Here is a 24909-nt window from a genome sequence, read left to right on the forward strand (position 1 = left end):
CCGGAAAAGGGTATTCCAATGGTAGACAGAGGGCAAAAGTCCAAGTCTATGACAAGTAATTCTGAGAAACATTAGATTATAACATAAACATTCTGTGACTCTGAAAACGCTTCTGTATAGGAAAGAAAAAAATATATTTCCATGATCGCTTCAATAGTAAGAAAGTGCACCTGGCTATGAGTGTGCACTGAGTTCTCAGAGAACCAATCACTTTGGGCAATCAAGCATTACTCAAAAGTTAGTTTGTTGGCTCTACACAAATTATATGTGATAGTCCTAAATGGAAAAAAAAAGCAATTCCTAAAATTATCAATTCACACTTTTCCCCCCAGTTTCAGTTTCTGATTTGTACCTATCTTGCCAATACCAAACTTCAAACAGTGCCCTCTGGTTCGGAGTGATAAGGCGCCAAGTGACTGCTCCCCACTTTTCCTTGTCTGTGTTACCCAAGGTTTGCCTAATGGCTGTCTATGATGACTACTAGTACAGTGTTTGGGGGAGTTTAAAAAAAAAGTGGAGATATTTATAGCCCTGGAGGCATATTTATAGCCTCAGAAGCATCCTTTTCTCATGGCCTTTTCCTTCTGTGGGAAAGGGGCAACTGGACAGTGCAGGAAGTCCCAGTCCCATCCCAACACATGTATCTGTTTGCCCTTTGTAGTACAGGTCACTTAGCAGGAAAGTCTCCCAATTTATAAAGACAGCACTTGGCCCTCTTCCTACCTCTACAGGCATGTGCTTTAACCAGGAATGTCTTATCAGTTTTGTTTGTTTGTTTGTTTGTTTCGAGACAGGGTTTCTCGGTATAGTCCTGGCTGTCCTGGAACTCACTCCAGGAACTCAGACCAGGCTGGCCTTGAACTCAGAAATTCGCCAGCCTCTGCCTCCCAAGTGCTGGGATTGAAGGTGTGCACCACCACCACCCGGCATTTTATCAGCTTATAAAGGGGCAAACTGCACAACTCCTTGCATTCTATGCCTGCAACTTGTACACTTGTACAGCTTGTACACAGTAAAGTCAGTGTAATGGACAGACTCTATTAATAAGCATTTGTAGTTTTCTATTCTTAAGAGCCTGTTTAGAGGTTCTAGCCGGGAAGAGTGCATCAGCTGCTCATATAACCTTGACAGAAGAAAGGTCTTCCCCTCCTCTCCTCCCCTCCCCTCCCCTCCTCTGGAAGCTCTTCCTGTCTGGCAGGCCTCAGCTTCAGAAGGGATAAAGTTAAAGGCTTGGAGAGGTGAGGGTGGGGACAGGTGCCTAGCAGTCAGATCAGCCAAATTAACCCTGTAACAGGTGTCACTGCCAAACTGCCCCATAGCCAAGGTTTGTGGGCTTTTGAACCTAATGGGCTGGCAGTTCCGTTTACAAATCAAGCAATAAAATACTGCTGGACTGGCTTCAAAGTAAAGGCACTTCCTTGATTATCTAAGCAACAATAGGCCTTGAAATTAAGCAATGTGTAGAGGGCATGTTATTTTTAGGGCCGAGATAGACGAAGCGCACTGACTCCTAGGTGGTGAGAGGAATGATGGTGTATGCATGTAAACACCTATATTTTTTAATGTGCTGTAGATTTTCAGAATGAAGGATCAAAGGGCAAATAGGCCAACACACACACACACACACACACACACACACACACACACGAATCAGTATCTCAAGCTTTTTAAAAAGCAAGTTACACATTCTTAAAGCCACTTTTATAACAAAAATCATCCTGATGTCTAGTTTAACAGTCTTTGAAACCCAGTCGTCGATGCTAGAGAACCATTGAGAATACGGGTTGAGTTACCTGATGACTGTCAGACCCAAATGAGCCCAGTTCCCCAAACCCCACAAGGCAGCCCAGGGAGTTCAGCCTGGACTCTAGGATGTCTGGCTGACAGAGAAGAACTAGCACTCCTTAGGAACTTGTGAACCTGGCTCCGTTCCACCAAAAGCAGCCATTTCCCTTACCTAGGGTGGAAGGGACACAAGGCTTACCTGTGGTGCCAGGCACATTCAATATCACAAGAGCCTATTATATATTTCAAAATTCAGGCTGGTATCCTAGCCCCTCTCACCATGTTTCCTAAACTTCTATTCATTTATCTCTCTGTGTGTCTCTCTGTCTCCCCTTGCCCCCTTTCTTTCTGGGCTGAGTCTGTCTGTCTGTCTCTGTCTTTCTCTCTCCTCCCTACCGGGCCCCTCTCTCATCTCATTCCCTTAACTGTGCCATGGGGCAGTCATGTAATCATTAGTTTATAGAGTGACTTCTACCATAAGAAAAAAATGTTAAGGCTGGAGAATTTAGTGCTAGAGTTTGTGCCTACTCTGCTAATATCTGTAAGATCCCAGCTTCCATCCCTAGCATTAAAAATAAATAAAACAGAACAATAATAAAAAATATAATTCATAATATAATATTACTCATATCAAAGTACCACTGCTTACAGAATTCAAGAACTAGCTAGAGTCAGTGGATACCTCCCAGCATGGGCCCTTGAATAAAACACTTCTTAGACACACACAGAGAGATTTTGCTGTGACTGGTTTTAATAATAAATAAAACTCAGCTTTCATATTTTGGTTTCTCCGTTTCTTCTAAGTAGCTCAAAACAAACAAACAAGAAAAGGCATTTAATATTTAGATTAAGACAAATGTAAACAGTGAAAACTTATCTAAGATTCATTTGTTGTTAGTTTTCATGTGGGTTTTTGCCTGCATGTGTGTCTATACAAACACATATCTGCCTGGTGCCAGTGGAAAACAGAAGAGGGCATTGGACACCCTGGAACCGGAGGTACAGGTAGCTGTGAGCTGCTGTGCAGGTGCTGGGAACTGAGTCTGGCTCTTCTGCTGGAGCAGCCAGTGCTCTTAACCACTGAGCCACCTCTCCAGCCTGACCTTATTAATGGGAACGAGAGAAGCAACAGAAGACATGTACCAGACTTTTACCCTCCTGGTGCCAGAACTACTAAGCCAACTTCTGTTTTAGAATACTTTAAACTGCTACACAGTTGCAAAGCTGCCTGTATTGTTGCTTCTGGTGGGACTGAGAAAGCAGGATGTCAGATGCACCAGGGTAGCAACGACAAGAGGGTCAGGTCAGGGACATCATGCACTACACAGAGAGCAGAAAGCGGCAGGGGCTACATGAGACCCCGCTACAAGAACAGAACATAAAGCTTTCAGATAAAATCCTGCTTCTTCAACGAGAGCACGCAGGAAGATGCCCCTATTAAAGCACCTCATCCTCTTTTGAAGCCTTGAGTGTTGCTTTTTAAACAACCTGTGGGGATTTCCTTTAGCAGAGGTAAATGATCTAGCCCCATCCTGACTTCTGCACAAAACTCCCTAGGCTCATGCTAATGACCACAGTTGGAAGCTTCACAGAACACCTGTCCTATTGCAGCCTCCACACTCCACAGGGAATGTTTCTACCAGAGTTCTTATTTAAAGGCAGGCACTAGGTTTGGCAATCCACAAACCTGACAGGGGAAGGAAGGAAGGAAGGAAGGAAGGAAGGAAGGAAGGAAGGAAGGAAGGAAGGAAGGAAGGAAGGAAGGAAGGAAGGAAGGAAGGAAGGAAGGAAGGAAAGAGAGAGAGAAAGAAAGAAAGAAAGAAAGAAAGAGAGAGAGAGAAAGAAAGAGAGAGAGAGAAAGAAAGAAAGAGAGAGAGAGAAAGAAAGAAGGAAAGAACGAAAGAGAGAGAGAGAGAGAGAAAGAGAGAGAGAAAGAAAGAAAGAAAGAGAGAAAGAAAGAAAGAGAGAGAGAGAAAGAAAGAAAGAGAGAAAGAAAGAAAGAGAGAGAGAGAGAGAGAAAGAAAGAGAGAAAGAGAGAAAGAAAGAAAGAAAGAAAGAAAGAAAGAAAGAGAGAAAGAAAGAGAGAGAAAGAAAGAAAGAAAGAGAGAAAGAAAGAAAGAAAGAAAGAAAGAAAGAAAGAAAGAAAGAAAGAAAAGAGAGAGAGAAAGAAAGAAAGAAAGAAAGAAAGAAAGAGAGAGAGAAAGAGAGAAAGAAAGAAAGAAAGAAAGAGAGAAAGAAAGAGAGAGAGAGAAAGAAAGAGAGAAAGAAAGAGAGAAAGAAAAAGGAAGGAAGAAAGGAAGGAAGGAAGGAAGGAAGGAAAGAAGGAAAGAAGGAAAGAAAAGAAAGAGAAAGAAAGAAAGGAAAGAAAGAGAGAAAGAGGGAGAAAAGAAAGAAAGAGAGAAAGAAAGAAAGAAAGAAAGAGAAAGAGAGAAAAAGGGAAAGAAAGAGAGGGAGAGGGAGAAAGAGAGGAAGAAGAAAGGAAGGAAAGAAGAAAGGGAAAAGCAAAGAAAAAGAAAAAAGAAAAGAAAAGATTACTGAGGAAAGTATTCATGGTTCCAGCCCTGGTCACTTGGAGGGACACAGGGGGGACGCACACACTATTCCTGAAAGGCCTCACATGTCACCCTCATCTCTCTACACAGACAAGAATCCCTTCTCCTAACAAGGCTGCCATCCCCAAACAGGAGTCAGTGAATGTGATGTTGTCTTGAGGGGGTGACAGCATGCATCTCATTTGCTTTGTGATCGAAAACTTTATTAAACTAATAATCTATATATATATATATATATATATATATATATATATATACACACACACACACACATATATATATTGATTCCCTCTACCTCTCTCCCCCTCTTTCTTTCTTTCCTTTCTTTTCTTTCCTTTCTTTCATTTTTTTTCTTTCTTTTCTTTCATTTCTTTTCTATATATAATGTGCGGCTCCAGCTCCACTCGATTCTTAAAGAACAGAAACTATTCTAATCTACAATAAGTGCCAATTCAAATTTCATCCACTAGTACCTACAAATAAACTAACAAATGCATAATCAAGTCATCTCTCTCTTCATAACATGAATGAAAACCAAGTGAAGTTATTCGGGCCGCCATTATCCAACCCTGACTCTCAAACACAGGCTTGGCTCTAAACTAACATTTCCAACAACAATTTCTCTCGGTAGGAATCTCGAAGTTACAGAATCATGGTAACATTTCCAAAACGAGTTAAGTGGACAAGATAAAAACATATACTTTAACCCAGCATGGTGGTGTATGTCTTTGATCCCAGCATTTAGGAGGCAGAGGCTAGTGAAGCTCTGTGAGTTCGAGGTCAGCCTGGTCTACACAGCTAGTTCCAGGACAGCCAGGGCTACATAGAGCAACCTATCTCAAAACAATCAAACAAAAGAAGAAGCTATACCTTAAAATTACCTCCCTAAGTCAGCAGGAGTGTCACCCTACACAGAAGCAAGTGGCTCTTCGGAAAACATTAACAGAACTACTTCCAAAAATAAAACCAGTGTAGAAGGAAGCCAAACATGCTGGCACACAGTAGGATCCTCATGCTTGCCGCCCCTTTGTAAGTCAGGGTGGAAGGAACCTCAACCTGTTCTCAGAGATCGCCCTTACACCAGGAGAGACATCATAATGACATACGGACAGGAGAAACGACCATCTCAGATGGTTCATGTTCACTGGACTAGACCGGACTGAGACACCTAAGAGTCACACCTCCAGTTGTGTCTCTGAGGATGCTTCCAAAAAGGCTTAACTGAGGAGAGATGACACACAGTAGTCAATATGGGTGGCACCACCCCAGCCTAGGAAAGGGGGGGACAAGCAAACCTAAGTGCCAGTAACCACCTCTCTGCTCCTTGTCCAGCACATATGTGAGCAGGCAGCCTCCCACTGCCGTGCCTGCCCCGACCAGGATGTGCTGCATCCTCAAACTGTGGACCACCATTCAACCTTCCTTTTGCTTCTTGCTGGATATTTGATCAGATATAACCACGAGAAAAGCAACTGACTGATACACCATTCAACATAGATAGCCCGGTCAAAGTGTTGGACAGTGACATAATCTGAATTTGTATTGAATGGCAGTCACCAGCCATGGCTAGCTACTGAGGATTTGAAATGTAGAACACAACCAAAGGGCTGGGTTGTGGATTGAATCTGAAATAACCCCCGAAGACCCACATTTTCAAAGTTGGGTCCTCAGCTCAGCGTCTGGAACTATGACTTGAAGTCTAAGCAACCTTAAGTTGGCAAGACCTGGAGAGCAGAAGCAGGTCACCTGGGCAGGCCTTCCACCTACTTACTCCAGGCTATTTACACCTGCCCGGATCCCAGCCTGCTCTACTTCCTGGTCTACAGAGACAGGAGAAGCCTCGTTGCACACGCTTGCTCCCTGAGCACAGTTGTAACCTCACTGCTGCCTTGGGCTCTTGAAATCATGACCCTGACTTTTCCTCCCCTGAATAGTTTCTGTGCAATTTGGGTCATGTGATGCAAGGGTAACAAAAACTGATCAGTCTGTATCCTACCTTCATAGCTCGATTTACAGTAAATGGAATCGGCCACACGAGACAGTACCACACCCACAGTTGTTGCTATTCCACCGCTACAACAGGCCCACTTGGATCAACCTGTAAGCTGAAAGTGGAACTGTTTCAGACACTCGCTGCTCTTGCACAGACACCGGGCCACCTCGCTGATGGGTCACAACTAATAACTCACAATGTAATCTACTACAGAACACTAGGTAAATGATACTGGCTGAAAGCCATCCCTACCTAGAACTCGAGAACCTGGGTATCCAAGGATGGGAAGCACGGCCGGCAATGGACTCTGACTCTGATTTTGGGAGTCCTCGGTTAGACAACAAAGATGCTGGGCTGGATTTTTTCTTCAACCTCTCCAAGTGGATTTCCTTATTTTCCTTGTCATTTCTCACTTGGGAGCTTAGAAAGGTCAGCAGTGAATGACCTGTACCTCCTTCCCTAGCCGCTCCCGCCCTACCTCTGTTTTCTCAGTCACCCATAATTAAGCAAAGGTGGATAGTGGTGAGGGGAAGGAAGACTGGAAAGAGGAAGGGACAAGAAGGGGGTGCGGCAAGTGAGCCAAGTAGGGAGGAAGGGCTGGCTCTAGTTAAAAGCTAAGCACTGAAGGTCAACAAGAACCACACAGAGAACACAGTCCTTTCCAGTCGCCAAGCTAGACAGGGCAGGGAAGAGATCAAGTGGCGTGCCCCCTCGTCACAAACCTGCTACAAACGGATGCTTCCAGTTCAAAACAAGAACATGGATTCAGCTAAGACCTTCACCATCAACAGAGTGATGCCTCAAGACGTCTCAAGCCTTCCCAGGGTGGAGGCTTCCAAAGTACTCTCAAGGAAGATCTAGCAATCTACTTACAGGGCAGAGTCATCCACCTGCTTCCAGCCAGTTAATCTGGCAAAGAGTTCCAACGGAAACTCAAGTTGGAAACCCAAAACCGTGAAAATGTCACCATGTTTATGTTCTTACCGGAGAGAATAACTACACACATGAGTATTCCTGATTCTAGGCTTCAGAAAGTTGTACTAAATGTAAATTACCTCAATGAGCATGGAGATGTTGCAGTCTCTGAGTTCCACCTTAAATGAAACACACACACACACACACACACACACACAGAGAGAGAGAGAGAGAGAGAGAGAGAGAGAGAGAGTTTAGAAGATCAATCACCTACTTCCTTTGATGCCCAAGGCACGTCTTCCAGCTATGCCAGAATTTATTCTCAAATAACTGTTTGGCAAATGAGAAGAAACATGAAATACTTCAGCATTTACTCACATTGGATTCCAATGTGTGTGTTTCAATCAATTCTAGCAAGCAAGTCTTGCCAAGCTATTGTCGGAGAGGCCCAGTTCTCTTCTTTCTGCTTTCCAGTTAAGCCAAGTCTGAAATGCCTTTTTAATTAATACACTGACTTCTTCTCTAGTATCATAAATTCCACCAGTGAATAGCAGATTTGAAGAAAGAAAGAAACCCTGGAAAGTTTGCTCTTCTTCAAGCATCTTGGAACTATCTGGAATAACTGAAACAGAATGGTCCTGAGAGAAAGCACAAAGCCTCAAGTGATGGCCAGAGGGATTCTACTTGAAAGAGAAAAGGACCTCTTTTCCAAAAGATGCCCACAGAATAGTTACAACATACACTGGATCCGCTCTGACTTACAACCCTCCCGGAGCCCTGCAGTCTTGGCACACACCACTCCCTTCCCCCTCCACCCCATCAGGCTCTGTCCACAACAATTTACAAGAGTGTAACTGCTGCCTGCAGACCTAACCCTGGAGCCGCATGTCCTGCACGCCTGCCTTTGTGCTACATCTGATTCTGATCTCTAGGATTTCTGATTTCTGTGCAGTAAGTGACCCCAAAGATCTTCAAGGTAAGAGTTATATTTAAACGCGCGAACCGCAAGAGATCTCTGTTGTATTCAAAGAAGGAGGGAAGTACCGGGCTCCCAAGAGGAGTGGCGCAGGGCTCTCCTTCCTCTTCCTACCATCAGGCACAAAGTGGAGAGCCACAGCAGGCAGCTCTCAAGCCTCTAGCCCATGAGGGCAACTTCCAGGTTCCATAAATCAGGAGGGGAAGCCTCCGCCCTGCACCCAACACTAAAGGTGCTTCCTAGTGATCTTCCCGGTTAAGTTCCTATCTACAGAGCCCTTAAAGCTGATTGGCCTAAGGTCAACTAACTAAGCAAGAGTCATCCAAGGAGGGATGAATTCGCCTCAGGGTCGAAGAAGGCAAACCCAGATGGCAGGCAATGACATCTGTCCCCAGAATTCAGGCTTGCATCCAGGAACCAATGATCGAATACTGCATATGAAGTGTGTGGTGTGGAAATAAGAGGCTCTGCCCATCCAAGGCCAGGATGAAACTCAGAAAACTCTCCTTCCAAGGGAAAGGAGGTGAAAGAAAAAACAGAACCAGTGAAGGGAGAAGAACCAAGGGCAGAAACTGTTTCTGTGAAGAGAAAACATTTTTTCCTGGATTTTAAAAGTGCCCAAAGCAGAGGTAACACGAATGTGCACAGCACAGTGCTGATTGCATACACTTGCTTAGTGTAAGAACATGCACCAACATACATGTAGCTTACTCATGCACATCTTTTGAGTGTGTTCATTGCACAGGTACACTTTCAACATGCATGTTGTACTGCAAGAGAATAAACCTAAAAAGGAGAACCACAAAACTGATGGTACACAGACCCAGTGTTGCAGACGGAAGGAGACTTCCCAGCAGAGGCAAGGAAGGAAGGAAACATTTCCACAGTTGTGCAAGGTTCCCCCAGGTTGGCAACGCCATCCTCAAGATGGAAACAGAGAGACAGGGAGAGAAAAAGAAGCAAGAGGCCTTAAATACTGGTCTTAGAGGGAACCTTGAGGATGGCCAAGGGCAGGTAAAGGGGGTGTAAGCCTGGGAACGGCACCATAGACATTCTGACGGAGCAGTATCAACTGTGATAACATAGCATACTAGAGCTGGAAACAAAAATGGAGATTAGTACATAATCTCCAAAAGCACTGATAAGGACTTTAAACCTGTAGGGACGAAAATGGAGAGTCAGACAGACAGACACACAAACATACACACACACACACACTTATATATTATAACATATTTATATATTATAGATATGTATTATATATTTAAAATATACATTATATACTTATATATAGCATGTATAAGTTATATATATTGTTCCGCTATATATATATGTGTGTGTGTGTGTGTGTGTATGTGTGTGTATGTGTGTATGTATGTGTGTGTGCATGTGTGTGTGTCAATGTGGTGACCTTCCACATTGTGAGAGCCTCGTTAGGGTAGAAAAGTAACATAAGCAGTACGTTTTGCACTTGGAGGTTTTCAAATGCAGAAGGAACAAGAGCAGGAATGGAGAAAAATTAAGTTCCACGAGAACTGGGAGGTGTGGCTGGAGGTGGACTGAGAAGTGAGAGGATCTGGGCATGATCCCCAGTCCCACAAAAAAGTCCCATCTAAATACTAGTTCAAAGTCAGGGAAGGCCTTTGCGTTTCTGGGTCAGCCACGGAGATGCAGACACAGGAGTAGCGAGTAGCGGTAGACTGGGAAAACAAAATACGAAATGGAAGCCTATGTCATGGCCATTCCAGATTGCAAAATAAAAAAATGGGCCTAGACTTGCCTGCAGAGGAAGTGCCCAAGGCTTCTGAACGCAGATGGACAAAGGCAGTTCTAGAGATCACAACTTGATTTTTGAGAATGTGACCAGAAGCCAGGTCACAATAGGCACAGAGTAAGTGGGAGGTTCCTCCAGTCGCTTTGTTGTGAGCACAGGGACCGAGATAAAGGAGCAGGGAGAGGAGGGAGGTTCTGAACACCACTGATGGCCAGCCCATTGATGGGCTGCTTCTCTGACAGCGAGAGCAGAAGACTGGGGAGTTGAAGTCATCCTCAGCTAAAGTTCTAAGAGTTTTATAAACACTCACACCACCACAAACAAAGGTTAAGAGGAACAGGGTTGTAGATCAGTTATGGAGAACCTGCCTGCCGCGCATGCACGAGGCAGGCCCTGAGTACAGTCTCCAGCACCACAAAGGTAAAGACGAGAGAGATTTCAAAATCTTCCTAAGCTGAGGGAAGGAAGGAAGGAAGGAAGGAAGGAAGGAAGGAAGGAAGGAAGGAAGGAAGGAAGGAAGGAAGGAAGGAAGGAAACTGCAGAGATGACTATCTTAACAGTCGCAGTCACTAGGACAGCAGGGACTATTTCTTTTAGTCAGCGGCTTGTCCTGCCAGCATGGCCGACTCATTGCCACCAGAGGCCGACTGAGGTAGAAGAAAAGGGCAAGAGGAGCAGCTTGCTCTCAGAGCTCTTCCATTATGGGCTGTTCCTCCAGGCATCCTTCCCACAGGATGTTCTCACCTCTTGTCAATGAGCCATCTGGCACCTAAATCCCTGAGCTGTCCAAATCGCCCTGAGCGCTGCAGGTCTCTCCAGATTCCTCCATGAAGTCTCCAGGGTATGGGGTTGGCCTAGGCCTAGGTGAAGCCGGCCTACCTGGGCTTCTGACTTCCCTTGCATGCCACCTTCCACATGAGTCCCAAAAGGAGGTCTGAGAGTAACCTTACCTCTTTGCACTCCCCCTTGGCAGAGACCAAGCAGAGTAAACTCTTGAAGCCACTTCAAAGGCCTGAAAAGCCAGGACTGTGTTCTGTCCTGATAACGTGAATCAGATTAGCGAGCGAGGTTTATAGAAGTTATGGCTAAGACTAATTGAGTGTGCCCTATGCCAAGCACTGTTCTAAGTGTTTTACAGGCTCACAAACCTATTTTGCTCGGGCTACCAGTGTGGAAACTGAGTGCAGACACATCTAAGTAATTTGTTACAACAAATTCTAACAAATGACTCCCAACTCACAAGTAATTGGTCACAACTACCAGAGACAACCATAGCTGGACACGAAACAAACAGACCAGGGTTCCTGACTCTGGAGTCATCACAGCACACGTGAGAGCGGCAAAATGTCTATGTCTAACTTACCACAGCGCTCACATCGTGAGCCGTTGTGTGCTTCTTTTCCTCTGTATATTTTTAAAAGTTAAGCAACTAAAAAAAAAAAAAAATCAAAGCCCTATCTTCATGTTATCTCAGGACTTTACTGCAGGAAGGGAAGAGGGAGGAGGGAGAGAGGGAGGGAAGGAGGAAAAGACAGAAGGAGGGACACAGGAGAAAGGAACTAGTTGTAGTCAAAGGAAAACACCAAGGTTGCTGCCATAAAGGCCAGGGGATCCAGAACTTCAGCTCCCCCCCAGGACTGTCCCCTGCAGCCACCCACTGTCCTCAAACTACCTCTAGGCCGTCACAACCCAAGCACTAATCCACAGACCTTGGACCTTCCCAGAAGCGGCTGAGAGTGCCCTAGACTGTTTGCAGATCTCAACTTGGGGAGAGGCTGATGCTCCTTCAAGTGACCACCGCCCCTGTTACCTGAGTCTTGGAAAAGGCTTGTGGGCCTTGGCAGATAAGTAGAGCTTCAGGAGAGACAACAAAATGAGCAGAGGGACCCCTCCCTCTTCATATCAGTCTAGGTGTCTTCTAATGCCTAAGAGAGCAGATAACTGATCCTTTCAGATCACTCCAAATAACCACCATGGGAGAAAAATGTAAAATCAGGCAACATGGAGAAATGGAGGCATCAAACACAAAATTACATAAAGAAAGGTTTTTGAAGAAGAAGGAGGAGGAGAAGGAGAAGAAGGGGAAGAAGGAGGAGGAGGAAGAGGAGGAGGAGGAGGAGGGGAGGGGAAGAAGGAGGAGGAGGAGGAGGAGGAGGAGGAGGAGGAGGAGACGAAGACAACCAAACATTCAGACGCAGTGGGCCTATGTATTGTTTCTAGGTGGAAAATGAGGAGAGATAAGAGCACTTCTGCAATTACCTGATTCAAATTCGGAAACTGATACTGCCAAGACAGACCTCGGTCAAGGAGAGAAGTTCACAGAGGTTGTCCATTCTATTGCAGATGCCCGAGTCAGAGTCAATGTTTACATAACTCATCTTTTATTCTTTGTTTAGAGAGTCGAGGAGATCCTATTAATACTGCCAACAAACTCAGTTTTCAACTGGCATGGCCCAGGTGCCCTTCATGCTTCTACAGAAGGGCTCCGAGGGAGAGGTCAGACGAGTAAGGCTAGAGATCATGAAGAGATCTGAAATTCTCCAAAGAACAGTTATTTGTACAGAACCGCAAAACATCTGAAATGGCCTGAGCGCGGGAACTCGATAATCCCGCGTGTCGGCCGTTTGATTATACAGCTCCGTCTGACAGACTTGACATTATTTCTAGGTCATGCCTAAACTTCTGAACCAGATTACTCCTAATAGCATTACAGTTTCTCTGTTGCTTTTATAACAGAACAGCAAGCTCCACAAAGACAAACTTTATTTTTAGACTTGGAAAATCCTGTGTTTGTTTTTCTAAGACAGAAGAACTCAAATAACTGGACCTGGTCTGTTTGGATTTTAGAAAATTTAGCCTGTGCTAATCCTGAGGCCCTGTCCTGTGCCCAGAACTGGGTTAGCATTTGTACTGCTAACTTCTTGAATATAAGGTGTAAGGCAAAGTGCTTAGCCACAAACTCGCTCTGAATTGCTCAACTAGTGCGAAAGGCTAACATGGAAACATTAAGCCCTAGTCCAGCCGTTTGTCAATCCTAAGGGTTTCCAGATACTCATCTCTTAGGATGGGAAAGTATGAGATAAATATAAATCATAGAAAAGACGAACAATGTGTAAAACCAGAATGAAATAAGCAGGTCTTTCTGTTCTCAAATCCCCCAGGTAAATAACCCCTTTTCTTTCTTCTTCACTAAAAAAAAAAAAAAAAATCAACCACCTATAATTAACATTGATACCACAAGCAAAGAAGGCCTTGTAATTAATCCTACTTACACTAAAAAAAGATTTTATTCCTTAACTCACAAAAGAAGCCAGCTCAAAATATTGTTCCCAGGGTCCAGGCTTACATTTTAACCCTAATGATTAACAACCACAAGAATATAAATTAGTTGTGTGTAAACTGTTCTGGATCCTACGGAAAACTCTGTGGTGGAAGAGGCCAACCAACCCAGTTCAGAGTTGCTTGGGGAAGGTAGCAGCAGGAATAATTAAGCACCTTATAAGCTCTTACTCAGACTTCAGAACCCATGGTGGAATGAGCCAGTCTGCCCCTTGCAGAGTATGTGTTTCTATCCCGGAGCACTCACCCAAGCACATCCTATAGCATCATCCTTCCTGGCTCCTAACCCATCAAGTCCTTAAGGACACGATTTAATTCATCCCTGTACCGCCAACACAGCACAGAACCTAGAAGGCCCCGAGACCCTGATGAGCAATCAAGAGCTATGAGGTTAGGGACTGCAGAGTATATAAAGAAGGGGTCAGAAGGAGCCGCCAAACTAAGTTCAGGGAGAAGGTCCACTTTGGCCTTGGAAGCTGAGTAAGACTGGCTAGGCAACGGTCCCTAGGAATGCCCCTCGTTCAGTCTTCAATATCAATACTGATGTATGTATGTATGTATGTATATATGTATGTATATGTGTGTCCGTTGTGTGCACGAGCATGGGGGGGGGGCGCTTCAAAGGGAAGAGCCTGCAAAGACAGCAATCACCAATCACTGTGAGAATGTAAGAACTCAGGGAGCAGCAAAGTTCAGGGTGAAGAGCCTTATAGGCCAGGCTAAAATAGTTTTCACTGAGGACTTTGGGCTTTGAAAGCTCCCGGGGTTATTAAATCCTGACAGTAACTTGAAGACTCATCCCTGAAGAGGCTTTAGCTAAAAGTTATGAAAGATACATGGAGAATTTTGTCTATAAATGTCTATAAAGACTATATGCAGTCTTTTCATACTAAAGTACATAATTACTACACATATACACATTTATGCCTATCAAACACATATATGTATACATACATAGATACATATATGTATGTATATTCATGCATTTCTGGCAGTCTCACTCACGACATAAAAAGGGTTCCTTGGAGTGTCTAGTGAAATTATATTAATTATAATTGTTCAAGTGGAAATAGAGAAAACTTTTTAAATCAAAGAAAAAGATAACTTGAATCTCCTCCCCCGCCCCCCATCCTTAAATATCAAGACTGAACCAGCAACGTCCCCAGCAAGAGTTCATAAGGTTACATGATGAACCCACTTTGCCTGGAAGCATCGCTGAGGAACAAAACTTTTAACTGAATAAACCTTTAGGTAAGGTTCTAAGCTAAAGGACACCACAAATATCCTGGCCCTTCACGTGCTTGGTTCAAAGAAAAGTAACGCGGGCTTCTTGCCTTTCGACTTTGCAAGGTATTTAAAAATGTAAGATAAGATGGTATTAGTGAGCTGCCTAGGAGACACCGAAAGGCTGGGCACAGACCGTGGACAGCCTCGAGTTTCACCCCAGTAGATCAGCCCGGCGCAGGGCAGGAGGCCATCACACCCGCTCACCGGCCCCGGGGCTGGCAGCAGGCGGCGCGCCCGCAAGGAGGGAGGCAGGTACCGGGCGCACCACGCGCAGAGCCGGGTTGCAGGGTGAGCATGCGGCGACTGTCAGAAGACCAGCATCCTCCCTGGTCTGGGCAGGCGCCTGGGCCTCTGCCACTACTACGTGGCTGGGCTACCCTCCGAAAGGTCACGGCAGGAGGCAGAGGCGCGGCTGCGCCCGCAGGGTCTCCCCGGACGCGTTTCACCCGGGGCGGCTCGGGGGCGCGGAAGCCCAGGGCGGCGCCCCCGCATCCCCCACCCCGCCCAGGCAGCCCATCCGCGTGGTCACCGGCCACGAGCTGAGGCCCCAGGGCTTGAGGGGGGAGGAGGATGCGGCGTTACTGGGTTCCAGCTCCGCCGCCCCTGCGATCCGGGAGATAAAAGTTTGCAGCCTGCAGCTCGTCTGCAGTACGAGTCACATCCGCCGCGCCACCTCCTGCAGCAGCCGCGCTCAGGGAAGGAAGGGACAAATTAAAAATTAAAAAAGACAATAAAATAACTGTTGAAGCCGGTAGGCCCCGAAGCCGGCCGCTCAGCCTCTGGGCGTGCAGGCAGACAGGAGAACCGCATCCCGCACCCACTCCCGCCCAGTCTCGGCGCCTGGCCTGGACCGGCCCCGCAGCACCCTCCGCACTGACCGATAACCTCCTGGAGCTCGTACGCGTCCCTGCAGATGGGCCAGCCGACCGCCTGAGCTGCCGGGGCCGGGGCTGGAGCCGGAGCCGGAGCCGGGGCTGGTGCTGCGGGCGCCGCCGGAGCCGGGGCCGGGGCCGGTGCTGATGTCGCGGCCGCCGGGGCTGCCGCCGCCGCCACTGTCACCGGGGCCGCCTGCTGGGGAAGCTGGACGTGCACGGGCGAGCCGCTCGGCTCCGCCATGATGCTGCGGGAGGAGAGTGAGGGGACGCGCCGGCCGGCGGACGACCTTCCACTTGAAACTTCCCTAGCCTAGTCGCCCACACCTCTCGGCCGGCGCACGCCCTCCCCGTCCGCCGCAGCCGCCGCCGCCGGAGCCTGCCACGAGGGGAGGGAGCCGGAGGCCGAGCCGGGCGGAGGGAGGAGGCTGCGCTGCGGAGGCGGGGACGGGAGGAGGCGGCGGCCGCCGCGCCCGCCGCGCGCCCCGATCGTCGCGCGCGCGGTGCTCTCAGAGTCGAGGGGAACCGCCGCCCCCTCCCGCCCTGCTCGCCGCCAGGGAACTTTCCACGCGCTGGGAGCCGGGCGGCTTCGGGGGGGGGGTAGTGCTTGCGGGGCTCGCCCCGCTCCCTTCCTGCACTGCCGCGCCTCCGCCCTAGACAATCGTACTCTCCAGAAGAAGCCCCCCTGGGACTCCGAGGGCGGGGTCGTTGAACGGCTGCCAGATTCTCAGCCAGCTAACTCTCCCCCGGCGAAAGAACCTGGAGTTCTTTTACAAGTTAGCGAGTGAGACACCTACACGGCGTCGGTTTTGTAGGACGCCGGTTAAAAAATAACCCAACTTGTAACTTTCCGGTGCTTTACCTGGCAGGAGCCCTTTCGCACCTTGCCTAATGTAATCGCTGGGGCTGCTCTGAAAAGAAACCCGACTCCCTAAATCTCTGGCTTTCTCTTTTGTTCAAAGCCACTTGGATCCCAGAAAGGTGATGTCAGGGGCAGTGAAGTTACAAGAAGTAGAGAGGAGAAAGGAGTGTAACTCAGAAACAGAGCGCTGGCCTAGCATGCTAAGGTTCTTGGTTCTATCCCCAGTCCCTTTTATGCGCTTAAAACCATGCTCCGTGGTAAAGTACCAGCTTAATACACGTAAGGCCCTTGGTTCAGATACCAAGTACAAATGAATACGGAAACAGCCACATTAACCCTTTAAGACCCTAAGGTCAGACAGCAAGTTTCTGTGACAGAACACTATGAACCTACTGGGGCATAAATTAGCTGCAATGGAAAGTTTCGAATAAATGCTGCTTTTTCAACACTCCCCATATTACCTCATCTTTAAAATAGCTGTGGCAAAACCAGAGATCTTTCTAATTGCAGGTGTCACATTTGAATGTTCGACTCTCATCCCTCCCAGAGGTGACCACTATTAAAAGATGCTTGTCTCAGGCTGGAATGGTAATGTGACTCAATAGGCTTACTGGTTGTGTGACTGACATTTGACTGGCTGGTTCTCACGAGACAGCCAGGCTTGAGAAAGAACGAAGCACAGGAAAGCCATGAAACTCTTAAAGGGGTAAAAATCTCCTTAGACTCTTTAAAAGAATTCAGTAGAAACTAGACATTTGCTAGGAGAAAAGCCAGTTGTCTAGCAAAAGCAGTGATATTAACTGTTTATTTAACTCCTTAGGGCATTATGGGACAGATGGATAAATTAGCAGCTAGCATGACTTGTTCGATGAGCTGAAATTTATGCTGCTAAGAATGTGTACTTCCTTTTGTGCAGATATACTATTTTTAAAAGGCCAGTATATTTATTTTAATTTATGTCAAGAAATAGACTCCTTCATAAACAAACTCTAGGCCTCCGATGAACAGGGGGACTCTTTATCCCAAGTCACTGGTTACCTCTCCATAAGCTGCTCCCATTCTAGCCAAAGACCTTTTAAGAACTGCTTTTAAAGAAAAAGAGAAAAAATTAAATGAGTATTCCTTCACGTTGTCATACGAAGTCATATCTTGACTTGCGATCATGGACTGGGATTGTGAAGGTCAGAATGCCTTTAAGACATGCTAGGAAAACATGATTCACAGACCCGAGGCAAACCCAGACCACTTGGTTTCCCACAAAGAACGACTGTTCCCTACTCAGAGGCCAGATATCTGCCCCCAGCCAACCACTTTCTAAATGACTACCAGGGAAGCCATTTGTAGGAATTCTCATGCACTCAAGGCTGTTAGTAGTGCTTTTGCACTGAAGATAAGGTTTTAACAGCAGACTGGGAACTCCAATGTTCTGGCCAGGAAAGGGACCTTTCAAAAACAAAATCACCTGGCATGAAACTTGGCTGAAGTTACCAGGGTATAGAATGGGGTATGCAAAGAGCAAACACAACCCTTCTCTTCTTGTTTTCAAGTTTCTGGATAGATGAATCCTATATTTATTGAAATAAATCTTGTTTATATGTGCATGGCATCCTTGACCAGAAACACGGTGTAGACTTAGTGATCAATTTCCAGGAAAACTTAAATAACTCTTAAATATATACATTTCCAAGTATAAGTGCAAGTGCTAGGCTCGCTCAGTTATTGATGCAAACAATAACTTTCATATTCAACCCCATGCTTTTCTATCACTTATAAAAGCGGTGCTCTCTTCTTTATATATAAGCTTGATGACAAAGGGCCCTGGCCCTAGATGTTCTTCTAATTTAAGCTCAGTTACCTGTGGAAGGAAGGGGTGGATTGGCCATACACTCTTGCATGTTGTCAATCTGGCAACCACTAGGAACACCACTGGAGGAGACAGACACCTGGTCTGTGGTGAGGAACAGTCCTTCTTTGTGGGAAACAAAATGATCTGCGCCTGATTCAAGCCTGTGACTGGTCTCAGCCTCTCCATGTTTATCTCGGATGTCCCCCAAGCTTCCTTGGCATTCCTCATCCCAGTCCATGGGCTGAAAGTAAAAATACAAATTGATCTGATAAAAGATGGGTTATATTTATTTGATATTTTTTCCCTTTCCCCTTAAAAGTTCTCCTGGGGAGGATGGGAGCAGCTTTTGGAGAGATGGACAGATGTCGCTCTGTATAAAGAGATCCTTGTACATAAGATGAAGGTCCCTATAAAGGAGACCTGACAAAAGTCATGCACGGTGGTACACGCCTGTACTCTCAGCACTTGGAAAGCTAAGGCGGGAAAGGAAAGGTAATGGGAAGCCAGCCTGGATCATGGAAGGCAGACCTTGGTTCAAGAAAGAAAGAAATTCTCAAAGCCCATGTGCTTCTAGCTTGCTCCCTCAACCTCTTCCCCAAGCCATATGCATGTGTGTGTGCTTGTGTGTAGTGTTGGGAACCTAACCCAGGGATTCATGGTCCAAAATATCTGCTATGCCCCCCAGCCCCAGCAGAGGAAACTGGAAGGAAATAGCTACAGAACAGAAATTAGGTTTCACAGGAAACACAATTTTCTAACCTCCATATTTTTACTTTGTAGCAAGGAATACATTTCTACTGCTATATGCTACCTAGCCTGAGGCACTTTGTTTCAGCAGCATAAGCAGGTTGAGGCATTCTGGTCTTGACTCACTACTCATTTGTAGCCTCCTTGCTATGATTATCAAACTGTCTCCAGACACTCTCCCACTACTCATGTAAGCTAAGAATATGCATACTGCAATGTTTATCTATTTGCAAATGGCATCTATAAATTCAGTCATTTATTGATAAGAGAGGGTGGATAATCTCAGGCCCAGGCCTTGACAAAGTTGCATTCAATTCAAATCCTGCCTACAATAATTGTTTGAATCTCCAATTTCGGAAGATAAGTGAATACCTGGATATTCACTTATCACTCAGAAGTCTGAGTATTCACTATCATACAAGTATCATACAATATCTAAGTAAGATATTCACTATCTTACTTAGAAATACTCAGAAGTCTATTTCTTGACATAAATTACAATAACAGTGTACTGGTTCACTCTTTGTAGACTCAGCCTAGTTAAAACTTCTTTGTGACCTTTTGGGGTGTGATTTGTATGATGACTGACACATAGTAGATATTTAGGGGGAAAATACTAGCACCATAAGTATCATATCTCCCAAGAGTCTAGTAAAATCTGTTGGGGTGAAATGCACACTTTCATTGATGATTGAATCAAAGGTAATTTCCCCAGGGACAAGAACTCTTGTCCCTTTCATATGTTGGTGGGTGCCCAATGCAAAAATGACATTTGGTACACAAGACATTCAGTAAATATTAGGTAAATGGCAGTGACTCTTTCCATCTTCTTTTATTTCACATTATTATTTTATTTTCAGTAATGTGGATCAAGCCTCAGGTTCTGCACATGCGAGCTAAGTGCTGTACCACTCTCCAGCTCTGGACTGCTTTTGGAGTGGCCAGGTTTTGTGCAGCCATGGTGATCCCAGCTGACTCCAGCGGCCTAGGCAAGAGGACAGAGAACCAGAGGCCTGCTGTGGCTACACAAAAACCCTGCTTCCAAAAATATCCTTTAAGCATCAGAATGAGTGAGCCTGTGTCAAGGAAGATCCAGATGAGAATACTGGTGGTGGAAAGACCGATAGCAAAACTATCGCCATAATCAAGCTAGGGAAATGTTGACATGAGCTAAGCCACGACTGAAGAGAGCGACAAGGAAGGTGGGTCACATATGAGGCCAACCTGGGCTATGTAGGGAGGACAGTAAAGGTCAAATTGCCCAAGTACATTAGAAAAACAACACATTACACAACATGTTTTACATAATATTTTAGTAATACGTCTGATAATCAAGAGTCCTCAATGCAATTTACATAACATCTTAGAAATACATCTGATAATCAAGAGCTCTCATCATGAGAGACAACCTCTTTGCCCAGGGCTAACACATAATTTAGCCTTATGAGTCTTGTGACTCTCTAGGACTCCAGGGCCCGGTCCATTTCCTGAGCCTCCTTTGGCTTTCTCTCTCCTCTCTTCCACTAAGAGGACATCTCTACAGCATGAACACTGAACCAGCTGCATTCTAATTGGGCTGGCTTTAGGAGTGTATGCCACCACTCCTAAATTAAAACCACCACTTTTAGAAACAGCAGTGTACCAAATCCCAGACTGTCCAGACTTGTTTCTAGTATCTATCTGTGTCTGCTTGCCTGTCTGTCTGTCTATCTATCTATCTATCTATCTATCTATGGTATTAAAGTTTATGTCAGTATGTTGGTCTTGTGCTCTATCTCTGAGCTGTATTCCTAGACATTTAGTATTATTTTAAATAGAAAAAAACAAAACAAAACTATGAACATAGTATCTTAGTGAATCCCCGGATATCAATGTTCACCTGACCGTTATCATGAATGTGTGAATATATGAGAACTGAGCACGTTGGTGCACACCTGTAATCCCAGGACTTGTGGGGCTGAAGCAAGAGATGAGCCAGGAGTTGTGAAGTTTTTTAACTGTGAAGGCCAAACAACCTTGCACTTAATAAAGAGGCAGAAGTGTGATGCGCTTCCCCTGGACAACCTGCACCTGGCAACTTTGGCACAAAGTCCAGAGCAGGTATTATTTGACTCTTAAGTATAACACAGTATAGTGTTAAGGTGTCAGAATGCTTGATTCCTAATAATAACTACAATGAGACTTAAATCTAATTTAAGTTTATTTATTACGAAGATGTTGCCCTTTCAATTTATCACACATAATTCATGAAAATAAATGTAAGTGACTGTAGCTTCAAGGCATGTGGTCTCGCTTATTTTCCAAATAGATCTCGATATCAACTTTGTATTGGTTTTTATATTATATACAAAATTGCTCAGGTGACAATTAGTGCCTCCTCATTAATCACAGAAGTTTCTGAGCATAATTTAGTTTCTAGAATAGCAAGCTCCCTAAACGCCCTGTCAGCTGTACCCATGGGCAAGGGCATTTGTAGCTGGCCATGGGTCTGTTGACTGAAGAACAGGGATGGGGCATATATATTACTTTTATGATGTCATTCCCTAATGCCTCATTGTCCTGTGCAGAATAAGATCTGAATGCAATTGGGAGAGACTTGATTGCTCACTGCTGTCTCCTTGAAGAATCTCAAACAGGAGTTTATGTATTAGGTATAAAATAATGCTTTCTGAAGCTATGTTGTTCAACCTTCTCATCTTAATGCTGAAGACATCCCAAGGCCTTTACTTCACCTCCATTCAAAAATACTTTCACCAGAAAAAAAAAAGGATTTGTCAACCTCGAATGTCTGTCTTTACATCTCTGGCTTCTCCACAAGGATCTCAGCTGGTCATAGTATAAGGTGAGGAGATGACCACTCCAAAGTGTGGTTGAAAAGAAGGTTTTAATTGTAGATATGAAGGATCGTGCAGCCGGAGGCATCTGGAAGAGTCCAGAACAAGGAGAGAAAGAAGTAAGGGAAGTATCAACAGCAGAGTAAACAGAGGAACATGAGGGAGAGAGAGACGACGGGGAGTGCAGGAGAGGCGAACAAGGAGAGGGAGACAAAGAGGGAAAGCAAGCCTGGTAGTGCCTTTAATCCCAGCACTTGGGAGACAAAGGCAGGCCGTTTTCTGAGTTCGAGGCCAGTCTGGTCTACAGAGTGAGTTCCAGGACATCCAGGGCTATACAGAGAAACCCTGTCTCAAAAAACCAAGAGGGAAAGCAAAGAGAAGAGGGCGACCAAGAAAGGGGACCAAGACAGTGCATAGCCAAAATGGCAGTGTTGTATAGGACTGAGAAGCTAGAGGAAAGGGAAGCCCTTGAGCTGAAGAAGTTTAGGGGACTGCGAGGGGAAGAAGAGCCTGGAGACCAGCCAGAACTCCTAAGCATTCAGACTGCCGAGAGAGCCTGCAGGCCAGCACTTCGGTAAGCTAATAGACTCCACAGGTAGCCATTTGCACTGTATTTCTTTAGGATTTGACCATCAAGAGGAGAGGCTTCCTGGGTTACCTGTAGGTTAAGGATTGAACTCCCTTTCAAGGGGGGGGGGGGCGGAATAAGGTAAAGAAAGAGCAGTTTAATTGAACAAAGTCCTTCAAACGAATGCTTTTTTTCCTGTTCAGTGCTTGGGACTGAGCCCAGAGCATCGTGCTCTCCACCCAGCAAGCGCTCCTCCACCCAGTTATGTCCTCTGCCGCTCGCTCATTCAGTATCTTTAAGAACTATGGGAACATAAAAGGTTTGCTAGCTGCCACAGGAAGCTAGAAGACAAAACCATCTCACCCTTAAGGATTAAATGAGTGCTGGATGCGGTGGTGTAAATCTTTAATCCCACAACTCTGAGCTTGAGGACAGCCTGGTCTGCACAGTCAGTTCTAGGCCAGCCAGAGCTACCTAGTGAGACCCCATTGTCAAAACAAAAGCACAAGAATTAAAGGAGTCGAGAAGTTTCCTCTTACTCAGTGTCCGGATTTCTTTTCTTTTGTTTATTGAAAAGGGAAGTAAAAACTTATGATAAAATTAAAGATTTACATGGAAAATATTTCAGATTAAATAGAAGAGATAAATAGAAAAACACGTTAAAATTGACAATTTTCATGGAAAATCAAAGAGTAAAGTGGTAGACATGTAAAACAATGCTAAGTTAATTGAAATATGAAATAGAAACATTGTATGATAGAATTGAAGATTTACATGGAAAATATTTCTGATAAAATTGTAGAAAAATGTAGAAAAATGTAGAAAAATATGTTAGAATAGAGGATTATCATGGAAATTTTTATATAGATATAATAGTGGTAGGCATTAAAGTATTCCTAAGTTGATTGAAAGTGGAATTATAAGCATTTTCTGATAATCTTGAAGATTTATATGGAAAGGCAAGTAACTTATAAAGGCAGACCTATCAGAATCACACCAGACTTCACACCAGAGCCGATGAAAGCTAGAAGATCCTGGGCAGACCTCATACAGACCCTAAGAGAACACAAGTGCCAGCCCAGGCTACTATACCCAGCACAACTCTCAATCACCATAGATGGAGAAACCAAGATATTCCATGATAAAACCAAATTTACATAATATCTTTCCACAAATCCAGCCCTACAAAGGATAATTGATGGAAAATGCCAACATAAGCAGGGAAACTAAACCCTAGAAAAAGCAAGAAAGTAATCTTCAAACAAACCCAAAAGAAGATACCACACAAACATAAAAATAACATCAAAAATAACAGGAAGCAACAATCACTATTCCTTAATATCTCTTAATAACAATGGACTCAACTCCCCAATAAAAAGACATAGACTAGCAGAAATATTTCTCATGTAAATCTTCAATTTTATCAGAAAATGTTTGTAATTTCCCTTTTAATCAATTGAGTAATTTTTTATGTCTACCATTTTATTGGCATTATTTTTCATGACAATCTTCAATTTTAATGTCTGTCTATATATTTCCTCTATTTTATCAGAAATGTTTTCAATGTAAATCTTTGATTTTATCACAAATGTTTCTAATTCCACCTTCAATTAATTTAGAGTTTTATATCTACCATTTTATATGTAAAATTTTCCATGAAATAGTCAATTTTAATGTCTTTGTCTATATATTTCTTGAATTTTACCAGAAATATTTTCCATGTAACTCTTCAATTTTATCTGAAAAAGTTTATAATTCCACCTTCAATCAACTTAGAATTATCTTTATGCCTATCATTTTATCTGTATAATTTCCATGATAATCTTTAATTTTAAGATGTTTTTCAGTGTCCAGATTTCTGAAACCATAGTTACCGCTCTAAAGTTATTAAAATAGCCAAAAAGTTCTTAAGTTAGAAAAAAATAATAACCAAAGCCATAGGTCACATATCCATTTGGAAAAAAAAAAAGGTGTCCAAGACTAAATAAGTGCCAGGTATGTGTATAATATAAAACACAGCAGAAAGTAACTTCAGGAGATAATTTTTAGAAAAGAAATAACAACCCTCACCTATCTTCCTGGCACTTGAGATGCCTCTGAGCTCACAGCAGGTCTCCCTGGCATAACCAAACCCTGCATCAGGGGGTAATATGAGTAGACAGTCGGCCAGTCCAAATAATTAGTGGCTTTTACTATTGACTGTCAAAAGCTTTTTTAAAAATATCTTGCGTATGTGCCTGGGTGGGAGTGTGGGAAGACCAAGAAAGCAGGTAGATTCTCTGGAGCTGGAATGATAGGCCATTGTGAGCTGCCTGACAGCTCAGCTCAGGGGCTGCGGCAAATTCAGGTCCTCTGGAAGTCATGAACACTCTTAACTTTTGAGCCATCGCTCCAGTCAGGAATTTTTTGTTTGTTTGTTTTGGGGGTTTGTTGTTTTTAAACAGTAAATTGTATCCTTCTAATGAAAAAGTCAGTATTTTCAAGAGAAATTGCAGGAAATAGCAAGAAAATAAAAACATGGGCCAGGGTCGCTGCTCCAGGATACAGGAGAGCCTGGGC

The 24909-nt window shown here is 44.6% G+C and overlaps 1 protein-coding gene across 1 annotated transcript in view; it reads right to left on the bottom strand.

The window, feature by feature from the left end:
• Stk39 (serine/threonine kinase 39) overlaps positions 1-15932 on the bottom strand; it is a 256276-nt gene extending 240344 nt beyond the window's left edge. Inside the window, exon 1 of the mRNA XM_052182622.1 lies at positions 15500-15932. Coding sequence (XP_052038582.1) covers positions 15500-15737 — 238 coding nt within the window. The 5' untranslated portion in view covers positions 15738-15932. The remainder of the gene's footprint in view (positions 1-15499) is intronic.
• Positions 15933-24909: the final 8977 nt, after the last annotated feature.

Source organism: Apodemus sylvaticus, chromosome 5 (assembly GCF_947179515.1).
Source record: "Apodemus sylvaticus chromosome 5, mApoSyl1.1, whole genome shotgun sequence".
Taxonomy (NCBI): Eukaryota; Metazoa; Chordata; class Mammalia; order Rodentia; family Muridae; genus Apodemus; species Apodemus sylvaticus.